General features: G+C 34.1%; 2 protein-coding genes across 4 annotated transcripts in view; one reads left to right on the top strand and one right to left on the bottom strand.

Moving 5' to 3' along the window:
* Nucleotides 1-16,810, top strand: part of LOC148619965 (uncharacterized) — a 49,286-nt gene extending 32,476 nt beyond the window's left edge. For all 3 annotated transcript variants that reach the window (XM_088580417.1, XM_088580416.1, XM_088580418.1), the window contains 5 exons: nucleotides 343-678; nucleotides 2,716-7,377; nucleotides 8,602-9,398; nucleotides 10,516-11,204; nucleotides 12,467-16,810. In XM_088580417.1, the coding sequence (XP_088436543.1) occupies nucleotides 343-678; nucleotides 2,716-7,377; nucleotides 8,602-9,398; nucleotides 10,516-11,204; nucleotides 12,467-12,474 (6,492 nt within the window). In that variant the 3' untranslated portion in view covers nucleotides 12,475-16,810. The remainder of the gene's footprint in view (nucleotides 1-342; nucleotides 679-2,715; nucleotides 7,378-8,601; nucleotides 9,399-10,515; nucleotides 11,205-12,466) is intronic.
* Nucleotides 16,811-17,456: 646 nt separating this feature from the next.
* On the bottom strand, nucleotides 17,457-22,875 carry LOC148619964 (sodium-dependent glucose transporter 1B-like). The gene is made up of 3 exons (XM_088576973.1): nucleotides 22,416-22,875; nucleotides 20,587-20,878; nucleotides 17,457-18,781 (listed from the first exon to the last, which is right to left on the bottom strand). Exons 1-3 carry the CDS (start codon nucleotides 22,518-22,520, stop codon nucleotides 17,652-17,654), a joined length of 1,527 nt encoding a protein of 508 aa, XP_088433099.1. The 5' UTR covers nucleotides 22,521-22,875; the 3' UTR covers nucleotides 17,457-17,651.
* Between the last annotated feature and the right edge of the window lie 2,550 nt (nucleotides 22,876-25,425).

The following is a 25,425-nucleotide window of genomic DNA, read 5'->3' as shown; positions in this document are numbered from 1 at the left end:
TTTTTATCTTCACCATTGGAGAGAGCTTTCTTCTCTTTTCCCCAATTGTTTTTGTAGAGTTATGGAACTTTAATACGAAAAAAAAAACAAACGAAAATGTTGATATGGGTTTAGAGCAGTTGTTTATTGTCAGTTTACCTATTAGATATAATTCAAAATTTGTTTGGTCTTTATTTTTTTTATGTTTGCATGTTAGTGAGTAGTGGTATTATTCAGCGCACAGATTTAGATTTATTTTCACCCTCCATGTTTACATTTCTACCACACCTTTCAAATCATGACATCGATTATAGCCATTTAAATACTTGTTAGGAAGAAATAATCTTTGGCCTCTTTTTGTAGGTCAACAAAAATGTTAGCCCAGCCCCAGCAGCTGCCCCCAGTCCTGTCAAGATGTCGCCCCCATCAAGAGGATCGTCACCAAGGGGTCGTAAAAAGACAAAAGTGAAAAAGGACATGATGGGATATGTAAAGAGGAAAAGAAGGAGGAGGAACAAAAATCTTGGTGATAATTCCTCTGACAAAACTGGTGAAACAGGCAGTGTTACTTCTTCTGACTGGAGGAGTGTGGATGATTTGGCAAAAGGAAGAGTTATGTCTCTTGAGGAAGTTGGACTTAACCATTGGACAGATGCTATTAGTCATCCTTCATTCCAACCCAGAGTTGTACTGAAAAGGGTTAGTTGTTTACTATTATGTTATTGAAAAATTATTTATTTACAGAAGTATTTTTAAATAAAACATTGACATAGTCTATAAAAATACAAATTCATTAAAAAATGTCACCTTGAATATCTTTCCTTTCCTTTAATATTGCTTTAAGCAGATATAGCACAATTTACTAATCTTATACAATCAATATAGCCCTAGGCTTATAATGCTTTAGCTTATACTTAGTTTCAAAGCTCAGAATTTGGTTTACCCAAGTAAAAAGCTGTATTTCGAATATGATGATTGATTGTAGTTGACCATTCTATGGTACAGATACACTACTGTCAACACAAATTTTGATTTCTTTACTCTCCACAGTGGAGATATTATGAGTGGAATCACAGTGTCTCCACTCTCCACAGTGGAGACAGCATTTCAAAAATTGTTTGTGGTTAACTACTCCTGTCTTTATACCCAGGTTTATTTAATGGATCCAGCAGCTACATTATTTAACATTTCTCAGTTATGGAAAGAAAAAGTAGTGAAAAGTAAAGAAAAAGAACAATTTTATCCCAGTTTTTACTTTGGTGAAGTCACAGTGGATTCACAGTGGAGAATATGAGTGACTGCACTGTGAAGAGTGGAGAAATTAAAATTTTGGTTGATGGTAGTGTATCAGATACAATTCAGAACAAAACATTATAAACTTTGTATTGGTCTGAAACACTGAACCAGACTTTTATTTTCCTACCTCACAGAGACAATTGAAGAAAAGTACAAAGTACACTGTGCCCAACAAGTTATCACTCTATATCCTATATGCCAGTTGCTAGGGTTTGACACTAACTTCATTTGTTTGGTGGTCAACAGTGTCACTTCAGAGGTAAAACATGTACTGTGAAAGTTCTTTAATTCGTGGATACCAGTTTCTGTGGATTAGGGAAGAAACACAAGTTTGTGGGTTCTTGAACTCGTGGTTTTGAAGTTGTCGTTGGTATGACTCACCTGGTGGTCAAACCCACAACCAACACACCCTAAGTGGGCAGGGTACCACAAGATCAATGAGGCTGTTCATTAAGGTCTATGGAAACATGGTAAAAGATTTTCATTGCAGTCAAACCTGCTATGCCGGTCACCTCAAATCACCATTCACCTTTACTTAACAGTTATTGTAAAACCTGGGATTATATGCTGGCATCAAAGTCTTTCTACATCACAATTTGTAATCTCGTTTCTAAGGTCACCTCTCTATAAAGGTCACTTTGAGTATTCCTCAGAGGTTACAGGTTTGAGTGTACTTCTTACTCTTGGCAAAGAAGGGAAATCCCAAAGAAGTACAGTCTTAGGTACAGGATAATTGGCACACAGAGTTCTGTACATAAAACAGGTTGAATGGGTCAGTTCAATAGAATAAATTCTAAATTCTATTCTACTAACTCATATATTGGTTGACTGAATTGAAATTTTTATTTTCCTTTTTTTCGCAAGTTTGAAGCTTGAAATCTTTTCTGTAAATTTTTTTTGTCATCTTTTTGTTTTAAATCAATACAGAATTTCAATACACAAAAACTTAGAACAGCATAAACAAGAAATCTTTCTTCATATAAACAAATAAAAATTTGGCAGTTGCAAACAATAGGTTGTTTTATAGTAAGACGACTACTGTTTTCATGGTTTTGTCAAACCATAAAGTCATATTCTCAAGAAAATATACACTTTTTATTGAAAATATACGTGCTCTAGTGAAATCCACAAAACAAAACTCCAACAGTGTTTTCCAAAAAAAAATCTTATGTGTATAATTCTTTGTAAGTTATGCATCATAATAGAACAAAATATTGTGAGGTCATAACTTGCAATCAATTTTACACTTAAGATATTTTGTAAAATTAGCAACAGGATCTTTCAAACATGATGATTGATAATAAAAATACCTTCACTGTATAGATCTTCATTGATTCATTTAAAATAATCATTATAATTTAGATCTATTTTAGATTTATTAGTTATTTAGCAAACAATGGAAATATTGTTGATTCTCAATGTTAAGTATCTCTTTTTAAGGAGAAAGCTGCAGAAGCTGGAGCAGCGAGGATAGCTGAAGATAATGGTCTGAAATGTCTGGATGAGGCGTTAGAATCACAACCAGATCATAAACAGACAAGGATTAGACAATGGGTGGAAACTTCACACAAAAAGATCAAATTAATCACACTAAAGAGGACTAAGGATGACGACACTGAGTCAGTAAAGAGTGGGAAATCCAGCATATTGGATGACGTTATTGACATAGATGGTCTTGTAGAGAAACAAATTGCCCAAGATATGGCAAAATCTGATGAAGCTATTTCCATTTCATCAAGTGAAATCCAAGTTATTCATCAGAAGCCTGGGCCAAAATGCAGCAAGAAACTTGTTCCACAGTCCATAGAAGTTTTACAACAGAGAAAGCCAGTACATGTTGCATCCTCAACAACTGTACAAAGTTCAACTATCTCTCAACCACAAAGCTTTCAAGTGACACCCTCATCACAAAGCAAACCTGTAGGAACAAATCCACCTTATCCATTGACACCAAATTACTCAGTGCCGCCACCTGGTGTCATACCCCCTTATCCTCCAGGAGGACATCAACAGAGGCCACCATACCCTGTCAACAGTCCATTACCTCCACCCCAAGGTGTACCTGTAGGAATTCATGGATCAACTCCTCCAATAGTATCACCATCTCAAGGACAAAGGTTTCAGTATCCACCTCCACCTGTTAGATCTTCATTCAGTCAACATTTGCTAGAAAATTTAGATTTTAGCAAACCTCCTCCAAATATTCCTCCTAAGCCTGTGCCACCTCCTGCTAACTCTGTTGCCCATGTGTCAACCTCATCGTCAGCATTACCAGTATCTGGTTTGCCTTTAATTCAGCAACCACCACTAAACTCTAGTCAGAACTTGCAGCCAACACCTGCTCCAAAACTTCAGCAACGTTTGCCAACTCCACAGATTCGCCCTATTGTTGCCCAAGCAGCATTTCTAGCAGGTCCAGCCAGCAGGTTTCAGCTGTATCCTCCAAGCTCTGATAGTCAGACAGTACCTTCATCTACAGATGTGACTCCAGTTACTGCAGCAGCTAACATTGAATTATCAGGAAACAAAAGGCCGTCTGACCTGGCTGATTGGTTTGCAGACAAACTAAATCCAAAGGCTGCAGATGCAACCATTGATGCATCCAATGCTAGTCAAACTGATTCAGGATCAATAAAGCCGAAACAAGGTACTTTATTTGAAGAACTTGAAAAAGTTAAAAAAAACAAATTGGAGTCCAAGGAACCATTTGTAGTTAAAAGGAAAAGCAGGTCAAGGTCAAGAGAGAGACCCCAAAAGAAAAAGAAGAATGAGACCAATGATATTTTTGATGATTCTGTGACTGAGTCAACATTTAGTAGATCAAGCAGATCTCCAAGTAGTCTAGCTAGTAGTAGAAAAAGATCTCCTGATTCCAAACACAGAAGACCCTATGACTCACCAGTTTACAGACGAAGAAGTTTCTCCCCTAGAAGAAGACGTTCATATTCTAGATCTTGGTCCAGATCCAGGTCAAGATCAGGCTCAAGGTCAACTTCACGATCGAAGAGGTCAACGTCTAGGTCTCGAAGAAGGACAAGATCACGTTCACGGTCACCATTCAGGAGATCAGGGTCAAGATCTAGGACTCGTTTTAGACGTTCACGGTCATCATCAAGATCACGCTTTAGAAGATCAAGATCTCTTTCTAGATCTAGATATAAAAGATTTAAGTCAAGATCTAGCTCAAGACAACGTTTTAGAAGATCAAGATCACGTTCAAGGTCAAGTTCAAGGCCAAGAAGAGCAAGAACTAGATCTCGCTCAAAATCACCAAGAAGATCATTTCCAAGACGATCTAGGTCAAAATCTATTGAAAAAAGACGTAGTTCAAGAGGTCATTCTGCTTCTGATGTCAAGACAACTGATTTTCAAAAGTTTCTTCCAAAATCTACCAAATCTATTTCATCCCCATCAGAAAAGAAAAAGCCAGACTTCACAAGAAAAATTTCCCCAGATAAAAAAGGAAGGAGAACCCCAGAAGCATACAGAATAAGAAAGAAAAGTAAATCTCCATTTACTGGGAAGGAAATATCACAGGAGGGATCTCCAAAACTTAAAGACACTACAGTAATTGACAAAGCCACATCTAAGGATAAAACTACAATAGCCAAAGTCAGCAGTGCTGATCTCAGAAAGAGTAATACATCTTTACTGAAAGAAGATAAGTCGAGAGAGGTGAAAACCTCTCTACCTAAGGAATCAACCAAGGCTTCATTACCTAAACAAAGTGTTGACAAAGACACTCCAAGTGAAGAAAAAAATGTTGAAGCACCAAATGAAGCTTCTCAGAAACAGGTAGAAAACCCAGTCCAAATAGTAATTGATGTGTCCCCAGAGCCTTTGTGCAGGCCATTTCTTAAAGGTCCTCTTCAAATTGCCGCAGAGAGCAAATGGACTAAATCTAACTTTACTGAGTATACAGTTGATCAAATAAAAGAAGAAGACCTCAAACTGCAAGAGGAACTGAGGAAGTTGGAAGAGCAAAAAAAACTCCTAGAGGAGCAAGATCAGAAAATACAGGAAGAAATGAGAATAAAAGAGGACAAACGAATACGGGATGAACTGAAAGAGTTAGAAAGGCAGAAGAAATTTGCCGAAGAGTTACTGGAACTTCAAAAACAAAAAGAGTTGGCTGAGGAGTTGGCTGAGCTAGAAAAACAAAAGCGACTTGCTGAGGAACTTATCGAGCTTGAAAGACAGAGGAAAATTGCTGAGGAATTAGTAGAGCTGGAAAGTAAAAATAAAACTGCAGAAGAAATGGAAGAACTAAATAAAAGGAAGAAGGAATTAGAGGAAGAAATCAGTAAACCCAGCACTATAGAAACTTTAGGTGATGGAGTTGATCAGAAAATATCAGATGAGTTGGACGAGCTTGCACACCAAAAAGAGGCATTACAGAAAGCTCTAGAGGCTCTTGAGTATGGGGAAATTGACTCAGAGGGATTGGAAGATGGGGAAATAGAAGATGACTCAGAAGAGGGGGAAGTGGATGAGGAAAGCTCGAACAGAAGTAAAGGAAAATCTGGTTCATTTATTGATCTTACTGGTGAGTCTCCGAAAAAAAGGTCAGGGTCAAAAGGAGAAAGGACACCTTCGAAAGAAAGAAAAAGAAAGAGGTCTTATTCCAAAGAGAGGAAGTCTGACTCAAGCAGGGATAAGAAACAATCTAGTACACAGGAAAGGAGAAGATCTCGGTCCCGAGAGAGGGTACATAGACAACGGCATTCTTCTATTGATGATTACTATGATGATTATGATTATGGCTATGAATATAACTCAAATACACGGGAAGGAAGAAGATCTCATGGAGAACCCAAAAGAAATCATGCCAAAGAGATTGGAAACATGTGGGGTGATATGATAGCCACTAAAGACAGCAGAGTTGAAAGGGTCAGAGGGGATCCTGAAGTGGAAAGTGGTGTCCAAACTAAGAAAAAGCTTGAGCCAGATGTGGAGGATGATTATGATGAAGATGAGGAGGTACGAAAATACCTTCAGGGTAACAAACCAAAATCTCTTGCTGCTAAAATCAGATGTAATGAGCTTATAACTGCATATGATTTGGATGCCGAATTGAAAAGAAGTAATACTAAAAATACTAGTAGACAAGAACTGGTAACCTTTTCTGACTGGTTGAAAATGGAATATAAAATAGAAGACGATTTAGAGGTTGCAAAATATAAAAAGTACATCAGCTGTGTAGATATTTACACAAGAATCGATGAACATAGCAAAAACAGACGTAAAACACTGAAAAAGAGATTAAGGGCAGAAATGGTCACAGCTCAAGAACTCTTGAAAAAAGAGGAACAAGAGAAACAAAGTAAAAAGAACCAGGGAGCTACCGGCCATAAAGTTGTTGAAAGTGAGGTTAAAGAGAAGATTGAAATTGGGAAAGATGGTGAGGAACACTTGGTTTGTGATGATGGAGTCAAAATGTCTTGGGAAATTGAGCGCCTTTCTCAGCCATTTACTGTACAAAAACAAACTCTTATTTCTGAGTTAGACATGATAAGATCTGCATTGAAAATGTCCTGGAAAGAAAAACCACTTGATTCAATGAAAGAAAAAACTGCTGATGGGGATTATGATAATGAATTCTTGATGAGACATGACCTCCAACAGTTAGAGGCTGAAATTTTAATGAGAATCAGCCACTTTGAGTTCTACGGAGTTCCCAACAGGAGAGTGCCAGAAGCTCTCCTCACCATGAAAGAAAAAATCAGTCATTTTTCTGAAGAAGGGTTATTTTTAGTAATGACAGCATCAATTTCTCACAAAGCATATCAAAATCTGTTATCTCTGAAGAAAAAAATAGAATCATTAGAAGAAAATGTTAACAAATTAGACCCGGATTTGCATCTCTACCAGTTGACTACAAATTTGGCTGAGATGGAAAGTTTACATCAGTCAAGAAAGGCAGTGATGTTGACCATTGCTGGCTATCTCACAAAAAAGAGATTTTCAAAATTGTCAACAAGAGTCAAGTACTATAAGAGATGCATTCAGTACATTCATGACTTGTGGAAGAAAGAGTCTATTTACCTAAATACAACAGTATCTGATGCTGAGGTTCATCTTAAATTAGGAGAAAGACTTTTGGTAAGACAAATTATTGTGAAACCTGTTTAAACCAAACCAGTTTCAGAGTAGATGTTTTTAAAGTTGGAGGGCACCTTTTGATTCTTGGGGGGGGGGGGGGGTTTGGTAGTTTTGGTTGGGCAGAATATTTATTTACAAAAAATTAACATATGCAAATTAGAAAATTCATTTTCAAATTCTATACTGCTAGAGTATTTATTTTCACTATACTGTACTGTCAGAAAATGTTTTTGTTTTTTTCTAGGAAGTGGAATATTTATTTCCAAGTTTTTCCATGCCAAGATACTTATTTACAAAAACAACCCCTTCAGAATCAAATTGTAATCCCCTTTAGAAAATTTGTGGTTGATTTAGATTCAACATTTCATGAAAAAATTGAAATGAAGTAACTTCAAACAGTATGTCTGGTTTAGACAGGTTTCTTAAGGAGGTAGACCTAGGGTAAGGGAAATATCTCTTGAAATCAGTGATATGTTCGTATCTTATTCAATTTCATCAAAGCCTTTCAAGCTTTCCTTTAAAAAACAGAATGAAATCAGTCCAAGTTACTTTGATGCTTACATGAGATTGATGTCAAATGCTGAATACAAACACTCCAATGATTTGTAAGACTTATGTCCCTTACCCTAGGTCTACCTCCTTAAATATGAGGTTTGGATAAGACAGGTTTCCATTTGAAATATAGTTAACCAAATATATGGGAAATGTAGTTAACCAAATATATGGGGAGGATGCCTATAATTTCTGAATGGTCATATTTTGATAATAAGGGATGGGAAGAACTTGCTAGACTTTATAACAAATAACATCACAATAAACTATAAGTAAACATGGACTCCTGTTTTCAGTTTTACAAATTTATACACAGTGTATTATACTGTATAGATAAATTCAATTATTTAATAGACATATTAAAAGAAAAAACAAATAAATAAAAAGTCATAAAACAACCACTTCATGACTTAGCAACTGGTTAATTTAGAAATGTCAGAGGCAATGTTGCCCCACAAAATATTGGGAAAAAATGTATTATGTTTCGCTTGAAATCAAAATTTTTCACAATTTTCCCTAAACAGTTAGAAGTTTTGCTCTTGCAACAATGATGCTTACATCCCTTAATTGTAAACCTTAGATATCCCCATGCAATGTAATCCCAAACAGAGGGGAGCTAGGAGTACCTTAGTTCTACCATAATGTAGCTCTTTTTTTCTTATACCATTTCAGCATGAACAAGAGGATGCAAAAAAGAAAGGTATTTTCGTCAATCCAGCGACTTTGACAGGAAGCTTGAAACAGGAATCAATAAAAAGTAGTCCTAGTAGCACCTTGGTTAATATTCAATGTAACGACAACATTAACAATTCTAAAATGATGTCAAGTGCTCCAGCTTCTGGGGGGAAAAGTGAATCTAGAGCTGCATCAAGTTTTTCTGTGGAAAATAAACCTAATCAGAATACTAACAGTAGGCCTAGTCTACAAAGTTACACTGGGGGCAACTTCTTAAGAAGTGTTCCCCAAGGTGCTTCTTATTCATATGGTGGAGGCAAATATGAGAAAAATACATCAGGTGGTGGTAGTGCTGGAGGTTACAGTCCGAGGGAATCAACTTCATATTCTTCTAGCAGTAGGGATGTTAAGGATGACAGGGTTTCAGGGTATCCATCAAATAGTAGTTCTAAAGATCAGAGAAGTTCAACTTCATATCCATCTAGTTATAGCTCAAAGGACAACAGGAGTTCAACTACATATACTTCAAATAGAACCAGTGTCAAAGATTCAAAGGGTTCAACATCGTATTTGTCAAGTACCAATATTCAAGATCAGAGGACTTTAACTTCATATAGTTCTGGTAAAGTAAACAATGAGAAATGTGCCTCGTCAAGTTATACAGGAAGCAGTCAGAGACCCATACAACCAGATCCACCTGTGCATCAACATGAACAGCTAAGTAGAACAGATCTTAAGAATGTGGAAACACAGGGCAAATACATCCCTTCACACACATCATCCAGTTCTTCAAGGTATGATGTGTGTTATTGTTAATCATTTTTCTTTTCTGTTTTTTTTTTTTTTTATATTTTAATGTAAACAAAATTTGAAAAATGATATTCAGATTTTGAATTCAAGGGATGAAGACAGGAAATGATAGAAACTGCAATATCAAACTACTTTATCAACTTAGAGACAAACAAAAATATTGTGGCATACAGAACTCAGCAAAAAAAATAAGATTAAGGATCAACTTGACTGATAGGGTAGAAATATAAATTTTGTGCCTAATTGTGACTTAAAGTAGGTCATACCTATTACACTAAGCATTCTTAAATGTCTCTTACAAAATCATACAGGCATATATATATTTCCAATGAACTTATAATGTTTAAAATGATGTAAAACCGTATGTTTAAATTCTTTAAAAAAAGAATTTTTGACCTAAAAAATTGTATCACTATTGTAAAATTACAAACATTAGTTGTACAAACAGAGCAATGGAAATTTTAGATTTTTTTAATATTAAAAGAAAAAAAAGATAGGTAAGGGAAGTAACACAAGTTCATGAATTCTTGAATTTGTGGTTTATGCAGTATACACATCAATGGAAATCTACTTTTTGTTGGGAACCAAATTTGGTGGTTTAGCAAACCCACGAAAACCACATAATTTTGGTACCCAATGAACAATGTACTTCCACAGTATGTTTTTTTTTTACATTTAAAATTCTAAGATATGTTCTTTCAATGTGATCTTCCAGAAAAACTAGGAAACTTTATCTACTTGAAAAATTAGATATGACCTGCCTTAAATGTGGTAATATTTGGAAACAAGTACTTACAATTTTTAAAAAAAGTGAACTAAGGTGATTTTTTTTAGAATAAACAGCTTGAAAGTTTAAAGATGAAAAGTAAGAGTATTTTTTCTTGAATAAATAGCTTGCTTTGTTGATCTACAAATTAATAGAATAGGTATTTTTTTTAAATGAAGTGTAGCATTGCAGTAGCATTTTATCAAACATTGAAATTAAAAAAAAAAAGATAGATTTGTAAAAATTGCAATGTTACTTATACATTTCTATGGATAACACAAAGTTGGGTTTAGATAAATGAAAAAAAAGATGAATAAAAAAATTACTTATTTCAGAAATTCAGCTGTTGTGTCTCAAAGCTCTGCACCTGGACAATCAGGTAACCTAAGACAGATAAACATTTCTTCTAATTCAACATTAGCTCAAGGTTACAAATATGGATCGCAGAAACAAGACACAAGTGAAAAACCAGGACATTCTGGAACATATCCGGTACAACCATTATTAAAAAGACAAGATTCAGATGATAAACCTTTTAGCTCAAACAGTTCAACAAGTGTCAGTAGCAGTTCTGGTTCACAGCAAGCTGGATTGAAAGGTCAAAGTTCAACTAGCATTACTGAGAGAAAAGTGCAATATAATCCAAGCTACAAGCGAGTTGACGGAGGAGATAGACTTGGAGACGAAGCTATAAAATCACCATATACTCTACCTCCTGCGAGGTACCTACAACAGTCCTCTCAAAGAGGGCCACAGTCAAGTTCTGTAGGGGCCCCAAAGGACCAGTCAAAATCTCAAACTGATAAGAAATTAGAATCAGACTTAATGACTGTCAAAAACAAACTCTTGAATTTATCTCAACAGTTACGACATGATGATAGTGTTAGAATGAGTGTTCAGTCAGTTCTCTTGTCTGTGACGGAGGCATTGAACTTGTTACGGGAAAAGTCCAGTAATCTGCCTAAAGTCAAGGAGATTATTCTGGAATGTTTGGCTAGATATAATGCTGTTAAGGAATTGATGGGTAAGTTGGTTATAAGGCCAAATAAAAATAATATGTGTGTATTCTATTACTCTTTTGAAATAAAATGGGGTAGGTTAGTAGGGATGTTTTTTTTTACTCTTTTTTTTAATTGAGCCTATGGGAGAAACATTCTGACTAAATAATGCATATTGACAAATTACCCCATAAATTAAAACTAAAAATAATAGGACAGGTAAGGTAATAGGAAACACACATCTTTTTTAATTTGGCCTAAATTTTATTGACATTTTTTTAATATATGACTGGAGTATTTTTAAAGGATCACATAAAATTTGAAGCAACAGTTTCTTAAGGGCTAATAAAACTTAAAATATGATGATTTAAAAAAGCTTCACAAAGTCGTTGTTGTGTTTTAGAGGCTAACGTGTAGACATAGCTCAACCTTTGCATCATCCAAAAGCAGATGAATTGGTGATTCATGCATCTCTTTTGTCCAAAAAATACATTTGTTGAAAACCATTCAGAATGCCAAATAGACAAGAATTGAGGATGTTCAAAACCTGAAAGTCAGTTAAAGTTGAATTAAATAGTATTTATTTACAACTGAGTATTAAGTAGAATTCTAATACTGTAAATGGGAAAATGCTTATGTCATCTTTTTTTTTTCGCAATTTTGCGATCAATCTATTTTTGCACAGTTTTAAATTTGTGATCTTTTCCCAAATTATAGTAGTAAGTTCTTCAAAAAAAATATTCTCTACAGTTTTATTTTCATGCTTCAACTCTTGCAAAAATAGCGAAAATCAAACTGCCACGAAAATTTCACAGTAACAGTATTTTCTGCTAAAATTTGACATCATTTCACTCTTCTCAGGTATTTGATTTTTGTACACATTATAAGCTTTTTCAATCCTAAACATAAAAAATGTGTGTTGCAATTTTCCTTGTGTAGGTTATAGTGCAACTATTTACTAATTGTATGTAAATGTAATTACTCTCTTCAAACAACTATATTTCCATATTTCCAGTCATAAATATATTTATAGTGTTAATAAGAAGTTAGTGCATGCCGACATTGCAATCAAACCTGAAAGCACAGGAACAACTAAGATTTCTTGGGTAACTTGCCCTTTTGGGCAACTGAAAACAAATCAAAATTTTACATAGAAGCATCATGAGGAAAAAATGCGTCGATTTTGGGACAAGTTAAAAAATAACTGCATCTTGTTAACTAGGCATCATATATAGGCAAAAATCTATTTCTGATACTGTATTTAAGTATTTTTACTCTTAAATTTTAGAAGGATAAGGAACCAAGCATTGCAAAATCAGGCCATAGAAGGAACCAAAGGGAAGATTGTGATCTCGCTTAGTTCTCTGATTATGGTAGCATTGGTGAAGATTAGATGAATGTTGATTTCTAGTCATGAAAGATTAAAGCATTCAAAATGAAGATGTGCCAAAACTTACTATACATTGAAGTGCCATTGTACTGCCTATCAAGGTATTCTTGTTGAATGCAGATGGATTTCAAGATGAAATCCCATGTGTACTGACAGGCAAGGCAGTTCAGCTTATCTGAAACCGAAGGATCTTGAATTCCAAAAAATTGTTGGATGGCAAAAATTTACCAATATAGAATGTCACACTTTTACCAAGTTTTTTCATGGCCATTTTTGTTTCTAAATTAAAAAAGTGTTTCTCTAATAACATAGGAAATTGAAGAATCTGAATTTTTGAAGGAGTGGGGGGAGGACATAATATTGACCCACCATACACAGCCCTATCTCTTGTGTGTTGATCTGAGCACATTTGTATTGAAATATATGTGAAACATGAATAAGTGTACAGTAACTGAACAGATCTGTACAAATATAATTGCAATCAGTCAAAGATCTGTAAATCTCTAGATCTTTTAAACCAATAACCAATGGTCACTTCTGTTTACGTCACATGACCGCTGATCAGTTTATTTTACACAGTGACTGTTGTGGTTTTCCATTTTTACACATATTTTCTATTTAGACATGAATTTAATTATTCTTTTTATACAATTTTTTCTTCATAATTAAATAAGAAAAAAAAATATTGGAGTAGTATTTTAAATTCAAAGAAAATTTGAGTATGGTATTATACAATTCATTCCATTGAATATTTTGAAATTTACATCATCAGACAATTTACATAACAAAACTGTGATCAGATAAGTCACCAGTCATTAGTTTGTCTGAGATGATTCAGTCGATGATCCGCCAAATACTTGCGCATGAAAATGAAAATTGATAATTATATGCTAAAACAAACATGGCTAGAAACGATAGATCACAAATAGCTCGAATTAGATGTGGAGTGTTCCCTCTGAAAACAGGAAAAGGTTGTTATAGGGGTGTGCCGGCTGATAAAGACTTCGTAAAATGTGTAACTTACGCCTAATAGAGAGTGAAAAACACTTTCTGTTACATTGCCCAAAGTACTCCAATGACACAGCAAATATGATCTCACTATTTGAAGGCCGAAACCAATGTGATTTGACCAAGCTACCAGATGACCAAAAACTAAAACTCCTACTCAGTTTTGAAAAGAAAGTACATTGTAAGCCTGTGAAGGCTGCCTGACTTTTTAAGTAATGCATTGTTTCATAATATGTCCAGGTAGCACTGTAATATTAAATGCATTTAATATGCCTTGGAAAAATTCTTTTGTTATTGAAATATTGTATGTATTACATGTAGCTCAACACTATAAGTGTCCATCTTTAAATCATTTATAAGTATCAGTAGCAGATCCAGGGGTTTGAAGACCCTCTTTTTGTTGAAAAAAATGTATATTTTTAGCAAAATTTAAGCAAAAATGTGAGTAGGTGATACTGGATCAGAGACATTCATCCCTTTTTTTCCTCCTTTTATAAAGTTCTAGATCCAATCCCGTCAGAATACTTTTGAATTTATGAAAATGTTAAACTTGATTGCTGTTCAATTTTCTGTTTGGGATATGGCTATAGCCTATGGAAGCTGTTTGGGATATGGCTATAGCCTATGGAAGCTGTTTGGGATATGGCTATAGGCTATGGAAGCTGTTTGGGATATGGCTATAGCCTATGGAAGCTTATCCCATTAAACATGTCTCTATAATGATTTGATGTTTTATGGTGCTTTGTACAAATGAGTATTGCTTACTGTATAGTGCTATTTATTGTACATAATATGTACATTTTTTTTAGTCCCATGCATTTACATTGTATTGCTGTCATTTATATTGATAGTTACAAGGATCAGTTTGTCATAAAACATTGAATGGTAGATCATACGTGTAACCTAATATTTCTGGTCTTTAGTTTTTTTATACTTTTTCCCAGATGTGTTTGAAGTATAATTTTAGAATTTAAATTCGCCTAATTTTATTCAGACATAATTTAGCCTTAATGTTGGCAATTTTTTTTACAAGATCCTGTATAGAATATATTGTAAGCATTTGTTTTTTTTTCTTTAACTTTTAAAAAAATGATCTATACAGTTCTTATAAATTTATTGTTAACTGTTATTTTGAAAAATTTACAATAGCTATTGCGTCTTGATAGAACATTTCCACACTAATTATCTCCCTTTGTAAGAAGCATTTGAGTACAAATATTTGTAATGTTGATATTTACCATTTATGACACAAATGTCATTTTAATACTTTTGAAAATTTATTTTTACATCGTATCAAACAAAATTGGCTCGCTGAAAATACATATTTCCGTATAAATTTACAAGATGTCTGAAGATGCTCCGTGTAATGGGCATGATCTCCTTTATCAATCTATAGTTTTACACTCCTTGGAACATTCATGTTTCCCATTTCAGCGTTTGAGTGTCGTTTATTGTGCATTTACACATTGTTTTGCATCGTTTAACATTCAAGTAGGAACATTCGTGTACAATGCACGCTAGGAGCGTTTGTTTAAAAGCAGGAAAGAAGCGTTTATTTATTTTTATTTTGTACATTCATTATTATCACTGTTATTTTTATGATTTTTGCTGTTATTTTTTGTATGTTTCTTCATTCTAATTTTGATTTTTACTTTCTTCATTAATATTTGTTAATATTATTATTTTTTTTCATCGTTTGTCTATTGTACATTTAAAATGCTAAGAACGTTCGTTTATCATGGGTTTAAATGCACAATAGGTTGTTAAGCATTTAGCATGCATTTAGGTATTGTGCATGCAGGAAACAAAAACGTCTCAAGGAGTGTAGCAAAAAAATATGCCTTCACCTATAAAAATGATTTAGTGTAAAGTGTCTAAATTGAACCTTTTTTGAGACTAAAGGTTTTGTTAAGTGATATCAGGTGGTCACAGGTGAAAATGTGTTGATGCTAAGATTTTTATTTTACATCTAGTTTCTCCAGGGTTGGTTTAAAGAGGTTCGTTTAAACAAATATAACTACTATATAATAAATTAATTTGAGATAAATACTGTAATCAGATTGGTTAAAATAATTTTGTTATATCTCAATGGATAAAAAAAAAATACTGACACATTCTTATTCAGTTGAATTCAGAGCTGCTTTTCTCATGTTTAAAGACAAAAATATGTTCTAAAATTAATTTATAAGAATTGGCTATGATAAAAATTTTGTCATAGCCAATTCTTAAATATCTGCTTTAAAGAGTAGACAACTCAGTAAATGGGATAATTCTATAGCTAGAAGGATCCTTTATACAACTTACGTTGGTGCATGCAGGTAGTAGTATTTGTTATTCTACAAGTCAGACTATATGTAAGGTTGTATTCACTGTAAATCCATGAATTAATATATACACATTTAGATGTAAGTATGATGTGCCTTTTAATGGTTATGCTACATTTTTTATATTTAAAAGGTACATTTTAAATACATAAATTACTATCATTTTTCTGAAATAGGCCCAACTATGTTTTGATGCATAAATATGCAGAAAAAAAAGCATCTTCAGTGTCCATTTGGTTAGGCCATGCTGGAAATAATTCATTGTCCCAAAAAGGTGATGAGTGTAAGAGCCAGTAACAATGAGCGAGATTTTTTATATGAGAGTGACCCAAATACCAAGAATTTTTTTTAGTTGGCCTTTTATGTAGACTTAATTATCAGTCTTTATAAAAATCAGACAGATGGTGATTCATGCATGTCAAAAAACCCACCGAATTCTGTTTTATTTCTTGTTCAGATACATTTGCTGACCTCATAATCAGTCTAAGTTTTTAATTTGGTTGTTGCACGTATGAGATAAAAATTATAAAGATTGTACATGAATTTGGAACTTTGAAAGAGTTATCCTTCTTGATTTGGTTTCATTTGGTTGATTTTAGTGGGAGATCAATGTATGATTTTATAACTTAAGTGCAGATCTGAATGCAGAAATGTCTATCGTTATGTGAAAGTATAGCATAGGTAGACTGAAAAAAACATCTTTAGTTTAGTGGGTTTTTCTATACCATGAATCACTTTGCCATTGGTAGTGTCTGAATTTTATGTAGACTGGTACTTAAAAAGCATCCTCTGATGAATTTTCATTCTCATGTTCATTTTGTTATTGCTTAGCTGTATATTTTGTTATATAATAAAGTTTGTTGTCATTTTGATGAAAAAAGAGGAATTGAATAAAACATGCAAAATGTCATACTTCGTTAAAACAACTGGAAAAGCTGATGAACCCTACCCCATCCGTGCACCTGGTCCATGCTCCCAGTTTTTATTGGAGTCCGAGTTGCTCATTTACTTTTGTTACTTTGTATGTATGATTTTAGTTACTGTATGTTCTTTGTTGTGTATGTCTGTTTTCCATGTCGGGTCTTTGTCCCTGGATTACATTCTTTTGATTACCGCTATTACCTTGGTTCCCTTGATTACTCTTGCACGTGGTCAGTGTTTTGATAACTTGTTAGCTCACCTGAACCAAAGGTCCATGTGAGCTTATGTCATAACTTGTCTGTTAACTTTAAAAAATCTGTCTGGTTTCTCATCTATACCACAATTCTGCGATTCTGATGCAGATATTTTTTGGTTACCATCTTCCTTGGAGTGATAGTTTCAACTTTTTTTATTTTATAATTTGGCCCGATTTTGAAAATCATTACCTGCGTTTTAAATTTATATTTCTTAAGATATTTTTAGTTACATGGATCGAAGGCAATTGTCTGATTTTACCTTTAATTGACTTTCAGATTGTGTGCTATTTTGTGTCCAAACCAGTTGTTGTGACCACAAGGAACTGTTACATGTAAACCCTATGCACAAGTGTGACATGTCCACAATTGCCCCAAGTGAACAGAGTTCGATAAGCTGCGGACACCGTGAAGCTCTTTATTTATTGTTTCCTTGGGATTTTTTTCTCTAAGTATGGGACATTTGAACATTTTATACTGAAAAAAATTGTATATGCATTGGCTTTTTAATGTGTGAGTTATGTTTCAGAAAGTGACTGAATATTTGGTGAAAATAACTGAACAAAGCTTTATAAATCACAAACTGTCATAATCGGTCTTTTCTGCTGGGTCGGATTTATCGTTCTCCTCGTGATCGATAAACTTATCGTTTAAGTTCTGATCGATCTCGGAATCGACATCGTGTTTGACGAACCGCCCACCATGTCTAACACCAATAATTGTCAAAAGTATAGCAAATAATACCAGAAGTGCACCGTATACAACGAGCTGGTGTATGAACATATCATATCCGTGATACTCATAAAGATATCCAATCACCCATAAGTAGATCACACCTCCTAAAGCACCGCCCATCAGAGCAAACGTGATAGCGAAACCAGTGAACTGCACGTGAAAATTTCCCCAACCAATACCTGTCGGAAATAGCTGAGAAAGGAAAAATCCCATTGGGCAAGTAAGGATCCATAGTGCTAAAGCATTGTCTCTTGCGAATATGTCTAGAAGTATTGCTGTGACAAGAGCGCCGCATGCTTCTATCATAATCAGAATTCGAACTGGTATAAATCTTCCCGCGAAAAGTCCCGTAAAACGACCAACGGAAAAGCTTATCCAAAAGACAGTATTGATTAATGATCCGGCTGTTCCCGAAAACCCATGTTTGTCAATAGAATAACTCCTGATGAACTTGCTGAAAAGACGTTCGCCACCAACAGCATTGAAGAAGTATAGAAATATCAGAGTGAATATCTGGATTCCAAACCATCGATTGCCACCTGCGCATGTTGCTGGGTCAAATATTTTCACCACCTTTTTCAGCTGCCCTTCGTGATGTTTTGGATTTCTAGATACAGGTTCGTAAAACATGTAGCGACCGTTAAATTGATATATGAAAAACACAACTGAAAGTAAGGCTACTATGATAGCTACAATCAGATATGCCCACTCTATTCTTGATTCTTTAATGAAAGCTTGGGTATTTTCGATCACTCTGGTGATATTATATGTAATCACACTAAAATTCATGGATGTTGTAGTGTGGTCCATTGTTGTATTAGAATTTAGAACATTGAAACCTGCAGGAACAGCCAGAAAAGGAGTTGCTATTTGAGGAACTATAAATGATCCCATACCGAAACCAAAATGTAGTATATGCATTGGACCTGTTGATTTTTCCTTCCATATGTTCAGGATAAGCTTCTGACCAGCTGAAAGAAAAAGAAAACTAATGGATTTTAAAACTAAATTTTGCCTCTTTTTCATTTCAATGCGGTAATTCTTAATCAGACAGTTCTACATTTCGAGAACATTTCTTTCAATATGGAAATTTAAAAAAAATGTTTGGAATCTCTTCGACTGATTCCTCATAGAAGCACCCCCTATTTACTGGTGAACAGCATTTGGACGTGAATTTTTTCAAGATGTGATAATACATTTTTCAGCATATACCATGTGTACATCATTTGTTTTCTAACTCTGTGATCAGCACATAAAAAGTACTTGCATGAATATATTACCATTTTCACTTAAAGGAAGTACATATTTTGTGTACTAGTAAATCCATTTGAGTAAAAGTGCAGACATCAAGAAACGAAGACCATGCACTTTAACACTAAAATGATGACCTATGAAAGTCACGTCCCTCTTTACTCTTGGGCGATACAAATGCAGAAATAGTCTTTTCGTCATATTAGAATAGAAATAATTCATGTTAGGAATGGTACAGTATTCATTTACATACGAGTTGACTTCTATATTTGCATTTTATACCTTGCTAACGCTAAGAATAATATAATTTAATATAAAAGCCCCGCCCATGTGTAAACGAGTGCTACACCATAACCCACGAATTATTTTTTTTAAAATGGTCGACATTGCAACGGGAATTAATTGAGCTCATCTACTTCCTGACCTATTCCTTCACTCTTATGAGGCTGACTTCATAGCTGATCTGATCCAAATGGAAGATCCTTTAATCTCAGTTTCGGTCATATTATCGTTAAACAATCCTAGTTTCAGGGATTTGATATATCACATGTACATGTACCCCGAAGAAATTGAGACAAAGGATACAACAGACACTGTGAAGTCAGCCTCATATCTTGACCTATACTTAGAGATTGATGGTAAAGGAAAACTATTAACCAAACTATACAACAAAGGCGATTACTTTTCATTCCATGTTGTCAACTGTCCTTTCTTCTGTTGCAACATCCCTTCAGCACCTGCGTATGGAGTTTTCACATCACAACTCATACGTTATGCCAGAACTTGCCGAAACTGCGCAGACTTTTTGTATCGCTCTAGACTTCTTACAATTAGGTTTCTGTTGCAACAAGATTGAATTTTCACTACATTAGTTCTATGGTTGTCATCATGAACTCGTAGATGGTCACGGTGTACTCATCTGCACCATGATAACTGATTTGTTCAGCGTGTCATAGTTTTCCGTTCCTCTTACGTCTGCCCTGGACTTGAGCTTTTATGGGCAACTCGGCGGGTATTTCTAGAAAAGCAGAGGACGCTTACCCTACCGGTGCACCTGGTCCATGCTCCCAGTTTTTAGTGGAATCCAAGTTGCTCATTAACTTTATTTGTTACTATGCATGTATTATTTTGTTTATTTTATGTTCTTTGTTGCCTATGTCTGTTTTTCATGTCTGCTTTTTGTCCCCGCATTACATACTTTTGATTTCCGCTAAAATCTTGGTTCCCTTGATTATTCTTAAACACACAAACAAAAAACAAACAAACAAGTATGATTTTTATAAAAGCAAACAAAAAATAAACAACAAGAAAAAGAAATAAAAAAAATCAAAAGGGTACAAATAAAAACAAACAAAACCCCAATACCAACAACAATTAAAATGCAAAAATGGAAGTGCAGACCTGTTGCGTCGTAGTGACGTCTCCATGTTCATATATGTTTTGATTATATTGCTTTCTATTTCAATTGCAATCAGAATCAACATGAGACGTAAGCTAATTTTATGTGCATTGATTCCTTACTCACCAATGTTTATGATTCCCTCAAAAGTTCCCCCCAAAATCAGCATCACAAACAGAACGTTTACACCCGGGGAGTATGGTGATATTACAGTTGCTATGGCAGCACCATCTAGACATATTGCTATCATCAGATCGCAGTATCTTTCTAATTTGTCTACCAATGGCCCTCCAATCAGAGAGCCAATGAAATAACCAGCACTTCTTCCCGAGATAGCACGAGACACCAGCTCATAATTAGATTTTGTTCTGATGATAAGATCTTTTTGGGTTGTTCCAGAAATTTCTGTATAGAGTCCCTAGAATGACATAAAGTATTTTACAATAAATAAATCGAATGCAGAAAACAGAACGACAGAAATAGAACACACACACGCAGTGGAATGGCACGCCAGTTTTGGAATATAATGTAAAATGACTAATTCAAAACACTAAACTACCCATCAAAGGAATCTATAAAAACATAAATATACTTGTATTCCACACTAGGATTTCATAAAAAAAAGAAAATAGAAAAGAAAAGAAAAGAAAAAGGAAATCACACGCACAATTTATAAGATTGTAAGGCGGGAGAGCTTCTCCAAGACGCACGAATTCAACCAAAGAAGGAGTTAAAACCTTTGACATATTTGTTGGTTTCAATTCTTTCGGTACAATTAATAAAGCTCAGGAAACACCCAGATGAACTGTTGAATTATTCATAGAACACGCTGGGCTGCTGTGTTGACTCTCTGGCCTACTCCCAGACCCAAAGTGGGTCCGAGAGCGTTTCCCCACTATAACTGTTTGGGAGTACGTCAACGTGTAGTAGAGTGACTGCGTTTTCCCTAAGCACGCATTATTTAAGGTAAATCGTTTATTCTCGAAATATCTGTCATATGACGTTAAACGTTATCAATCAATCCAATTTTTGAGTAATTTTATTTCTTTGTGTTCGCTCTTGCATAATTATTTGAAATTGTAACTACTGTTATTTGTGCATTTCTATATTCTTTGTGTGTAAATTAAAAAAAAAGAATGAGTGTATAATTTTCATATCATTTTCTTTCCCATACTTTTGACGAGAATGACGCACCATACATTGACTACAACGTAAATGGATAAAAGTACATTCTTGTATCTTTTTTTCTACATGTAAGATTCCATAATTGTTGCAATATCTGACAAAAATAAATTACATTTCCAATTAATTTTTGTACTGTAAAGTCTTAATTTATGCCAGAGTAAGTCAAAATAACAAAAGGAGGTCAAGTTGAACACTGTTTTTTTGTTTCCGTGCGTTTTCCGCCAAACGCTGATATATTTTATATATATATATATATATATATATATATATATATAGATTGTCTTGGTACTCGGATAATCTATTGGCTTTATCATGCTGTTATTATCTTATTGTGCTGAGGCAAATATTCAATTTAAGTACCTGTCTTTGTAAGAAGCATGCAAAATCTGAAAAATGTGATACACTCCCCAAAAAGGCTACTTATTTTTATTTTTGTAATTAAGTTGTTTTATGGGTCTATAATATGAAATGTATAATTATTCATTCAAATCTGCCTGCTCTTAGGAGATAATCAACATTGAAAATCCAATAGATTCCATTGAATTTTTGTGTAATTTACAGAGTTATCTCCCTTAATTTTGAAATCTACAGTGCATTCTACATAGTTTTTATCTCCCAAGAATACGGGTTATATGAAAAACTTAATGTTAATTTCTGTTTACTATGCCAATTCAAACAAAATATCAAAAATAAAAATATGTAGGCTTTTTACCTATGAATCACATTTTGCATGATTCTTAGCTGGAGTGCTACTAAAACGTACTACTCACAATCATCGTCCATGCTAAAATCAAGAATATAGTTTTCAGCACTTTTGCTGTTGTTGAATGATGGGATCTGCGTTTCCCCTTTTCTTGCGTTATGTGAATAGTCATCTTTCTGCAAAGCTAGATGGACTGTACTTATGTAAGGACTCGCACTTGTTGGTAAACTTTTAATTAAGTGCTTCTGTGTTTGATAAAGAAACTGCTTGACCAGGTTTAATCTAAATCTTTAGATAAATGAAATCGTAGTCTTGAGAAAGAGTAAAATTAATATACGACTAACTGTATTTTTACACTGTATTTATATGCTTTCACGAATACGTAAAATCATCCAAAATATAAAGAAATCTATGTTACTACATAGAAATATTTAAACGTTTATGTTCACATAAAATCGAATATTTTTCTTTTATAACATATTCATTGAATGCCCAGTGTAGACAATCATTACAAATGTGGTGAACGAGAAAAGATTTTAGCAGTCCCGTCGTCCGATTCCAAAATTTATGGCTTGACAATTTTCAGTTTTAGAAGATTTATTTAAAAAAAGACAGAAAACGAATTTTCTCAAAATAAATAACAAAACGGATATTAAAAGTGTGACGAATAGGTCGAAAGAAAATAAGTAGCAAAATCCGAAAAATATGATACACCCCCAAAAAGACTACATATTTCTATTTTTGTAATTAAATTGTTTTGTGGGTCTATATTGTGAGATTTGTAATTATTCATTCTGACTGCTCTTAGGAGATAATCAACACTGAAAATCCAATAGATTCTATTGTATTTGAGTGTCATTTACAGAGTTATCTCCCTTAATTTTGAAATCTACAGTGCATTCTATATAATTTTTATCTCCCAAGAAAATGGGTTATAGGAAAAACCACATGTTACTTTCTGTTAACTATGTTATTTCAAACAAAATATCAAAAATAAAAATATGTAGGCTTTACGACCATGCATCACATTTTGCATGATTCTTATGTGGAGTGCTACATAAATACTTAAACCTCGACTAGTTACTTTGGGATACTGGAACATGTTAATGCTCGCGTTTTCATCATAAGCAAAATGCTCATCAATGACTTGTTTTTGAAAAAATGACTGAATTATACTTACGAAGTAAAGAATCATATGAAATAAAAATACAAGTACCTATAATCACGATAGTGTCGACTTTATCTTTTTACAATAAGACAGATTAAGTTACTCTGTTTGTTCGTGACAATGAATATTTGTCTGTCTCAAATTGAATACAAATCAAGACAGGGGCGTAGCTAGGCCTGTTTTAGTTGTACGCAAAATAACGGCGAGGTGGGGTGGGGGGGGGGTTTGGGGTCGTTCAAGGCTCCCAGTGAGTCCGGCAAGGCAAAGCCCTGAGGGAAACTCCTGAATTTTAACGATATTGAAGCCAGTTTTTCAGAGCCTATACTACGTTCATGTTATGCATATGTGATAAATAACCTTTATTTCATCTTTAAAATGTGTGTTTTTATTTTTGTTACTTTTCCCGAAAGTACGCAACTGCGTATTTGCGTATAGGCAGCTACGCCCCTGCAAGATTACAGAAAGTACATTTTTACCTGACATATGTTTAACATGATCGGGATATAATGCATTTTTCCCTGACCCGAAACAAGAGTATGTAGAATAACTTAATTTAAACGCATGTTTGATTATCATCTAAACAATTTGTGGAAGGTTAATGAGTAATCAAGGAAACCAAGATTCTAGTGGAAATCATAAGAATGCAATCCAGAGACAAAGACCAGACATGGAAAACAGACAAACACATCAAAGAACATAAACTAACTAAAATAACACATACAAAGCAACAAAAGTAAATGAGCAACTCGCACCGAGGACTGGGAGCATGGACCAGATGCACCGGTAGGGTAATAATATATGCACCGAGGCCAGGTGTTCTTTTTAATACATTTATAAAATTTCAAGGTTAGATACACATTTCTATTGTGTTTCATGTAAACAAGAAATAATTTATTTTGATTTGTAACACGTTTTCTGTTACTATGATGTCATTAACGTCGATTTGTCCGCATTCCAAGAACAACATTCACAATAAATGCGTTTTGATTCCGAATCAATTATTAATATTTGGACTGTCAATCATTAAGGATTAAATTATAAGAAATGTTTCTATTTTTGAACAGTTTATTTCGTATAGCCAGTTAAAAAATTAAAAACATTCCTTCGATTTAATCAAAATATAATTAAAACCCATTACAGAAGAAGTTTCCAAACTCTCTAATGGTATATAAATAAATCCAAACCATTGTTAATACACATTTTGAAAACTTCATTGAAATGTGAAAACACAAGCACTATCTTTGAAAAAAAGGCAGCCGTCGCATATTCTGGCTTATTTGTCAATACCCAAATCTAATTCAGATTTTATTTGGTGAACAGTTCGATCACTTCACTATGTTTCCTATTTCAATTATTTAATAAGTTATCTGTTTCTATTTTTTTAATATATAAAAGATGAGTGATTGAAAATATTCCGGACAATTGAGCCTTACATTTTACGGTTGCTATCACATTTGTCTAATGTAAGCTTAGAAAGGCTCCTTGGATTCGTTGAGAATATTCTTATATTAATCCTTCCGTCATGGAGCTCACGTTGTCTCCTTTTCCTTTCTCCTTTTTCAACATTTACATTCGAATACAAAATTAGAAATTATAATAGGAAACATGTCAAAAGGTGTTTTTCACAAATGAAATATTTTTAAATTCTAACAAATCATTAAACATCTTTTGAGAAAGGATTGTGATAGGGGGTTCGGAAGGGGTCAGAGACCTCATTTCAACATTCATTCCTTTTTCAATATTCATTTCCTCATTCCCCATTTTAGGTCGCACAGAGTTGGGAATGGTCGCAATCATCTCGGGAGGGATCAGAGATCTCATTTCAAAAAGGAAAAAGGAGACAACTTGAGCTCCATTAATCCGTCTCCCATTTTTATGTAATTATCATAAATTTAAAAAATTTATTCTA

This window comes from Perna viridis, chromosome 4 (genome assembly GCF_037379345.1).
Source record: "Perna viridis isolate PV_CMFRI_1.1 ecotype Kerala chromosome 4, ASM3737934v1, whole genome shotgun sequence".
NCBI classification, from domain to species: Eukaryota; Metazoa; Mollusca; class Bivalvia; order Mytilida; family Mytilidae; genus Perna; species Perna viridis.
The sequence above is the reverse complement of the archived record's forward strand: the minus strand, read 5'-3'. Positions and strand labels throughout refer to the sequence as shown.

Bases quoted from the DNA above. Each gene is read 5' to 3' on its own strand.
- LOC148619964 (XM_088576973.1), bottom strand. From the start codon at position 22,520: ATGACTATTCACATAACGCAAGAAAAGGGGAAACGCAGATCCCATCAT. The intron at 20,879-22,415 runs GTGAGTAGTACG...ATGTCATTCTAG, and splicing joins TTTTAGCATGGACGATGATT to GGACTCTATACAGAAATTTC. The intron at 18,782-20,586 runs GTGAGTAAGGAA...TTTTTCTTTCAG, and splicing joins TGAGGGAATCATAAACATTG to CTGGTCAGAAGCTTATCCTG.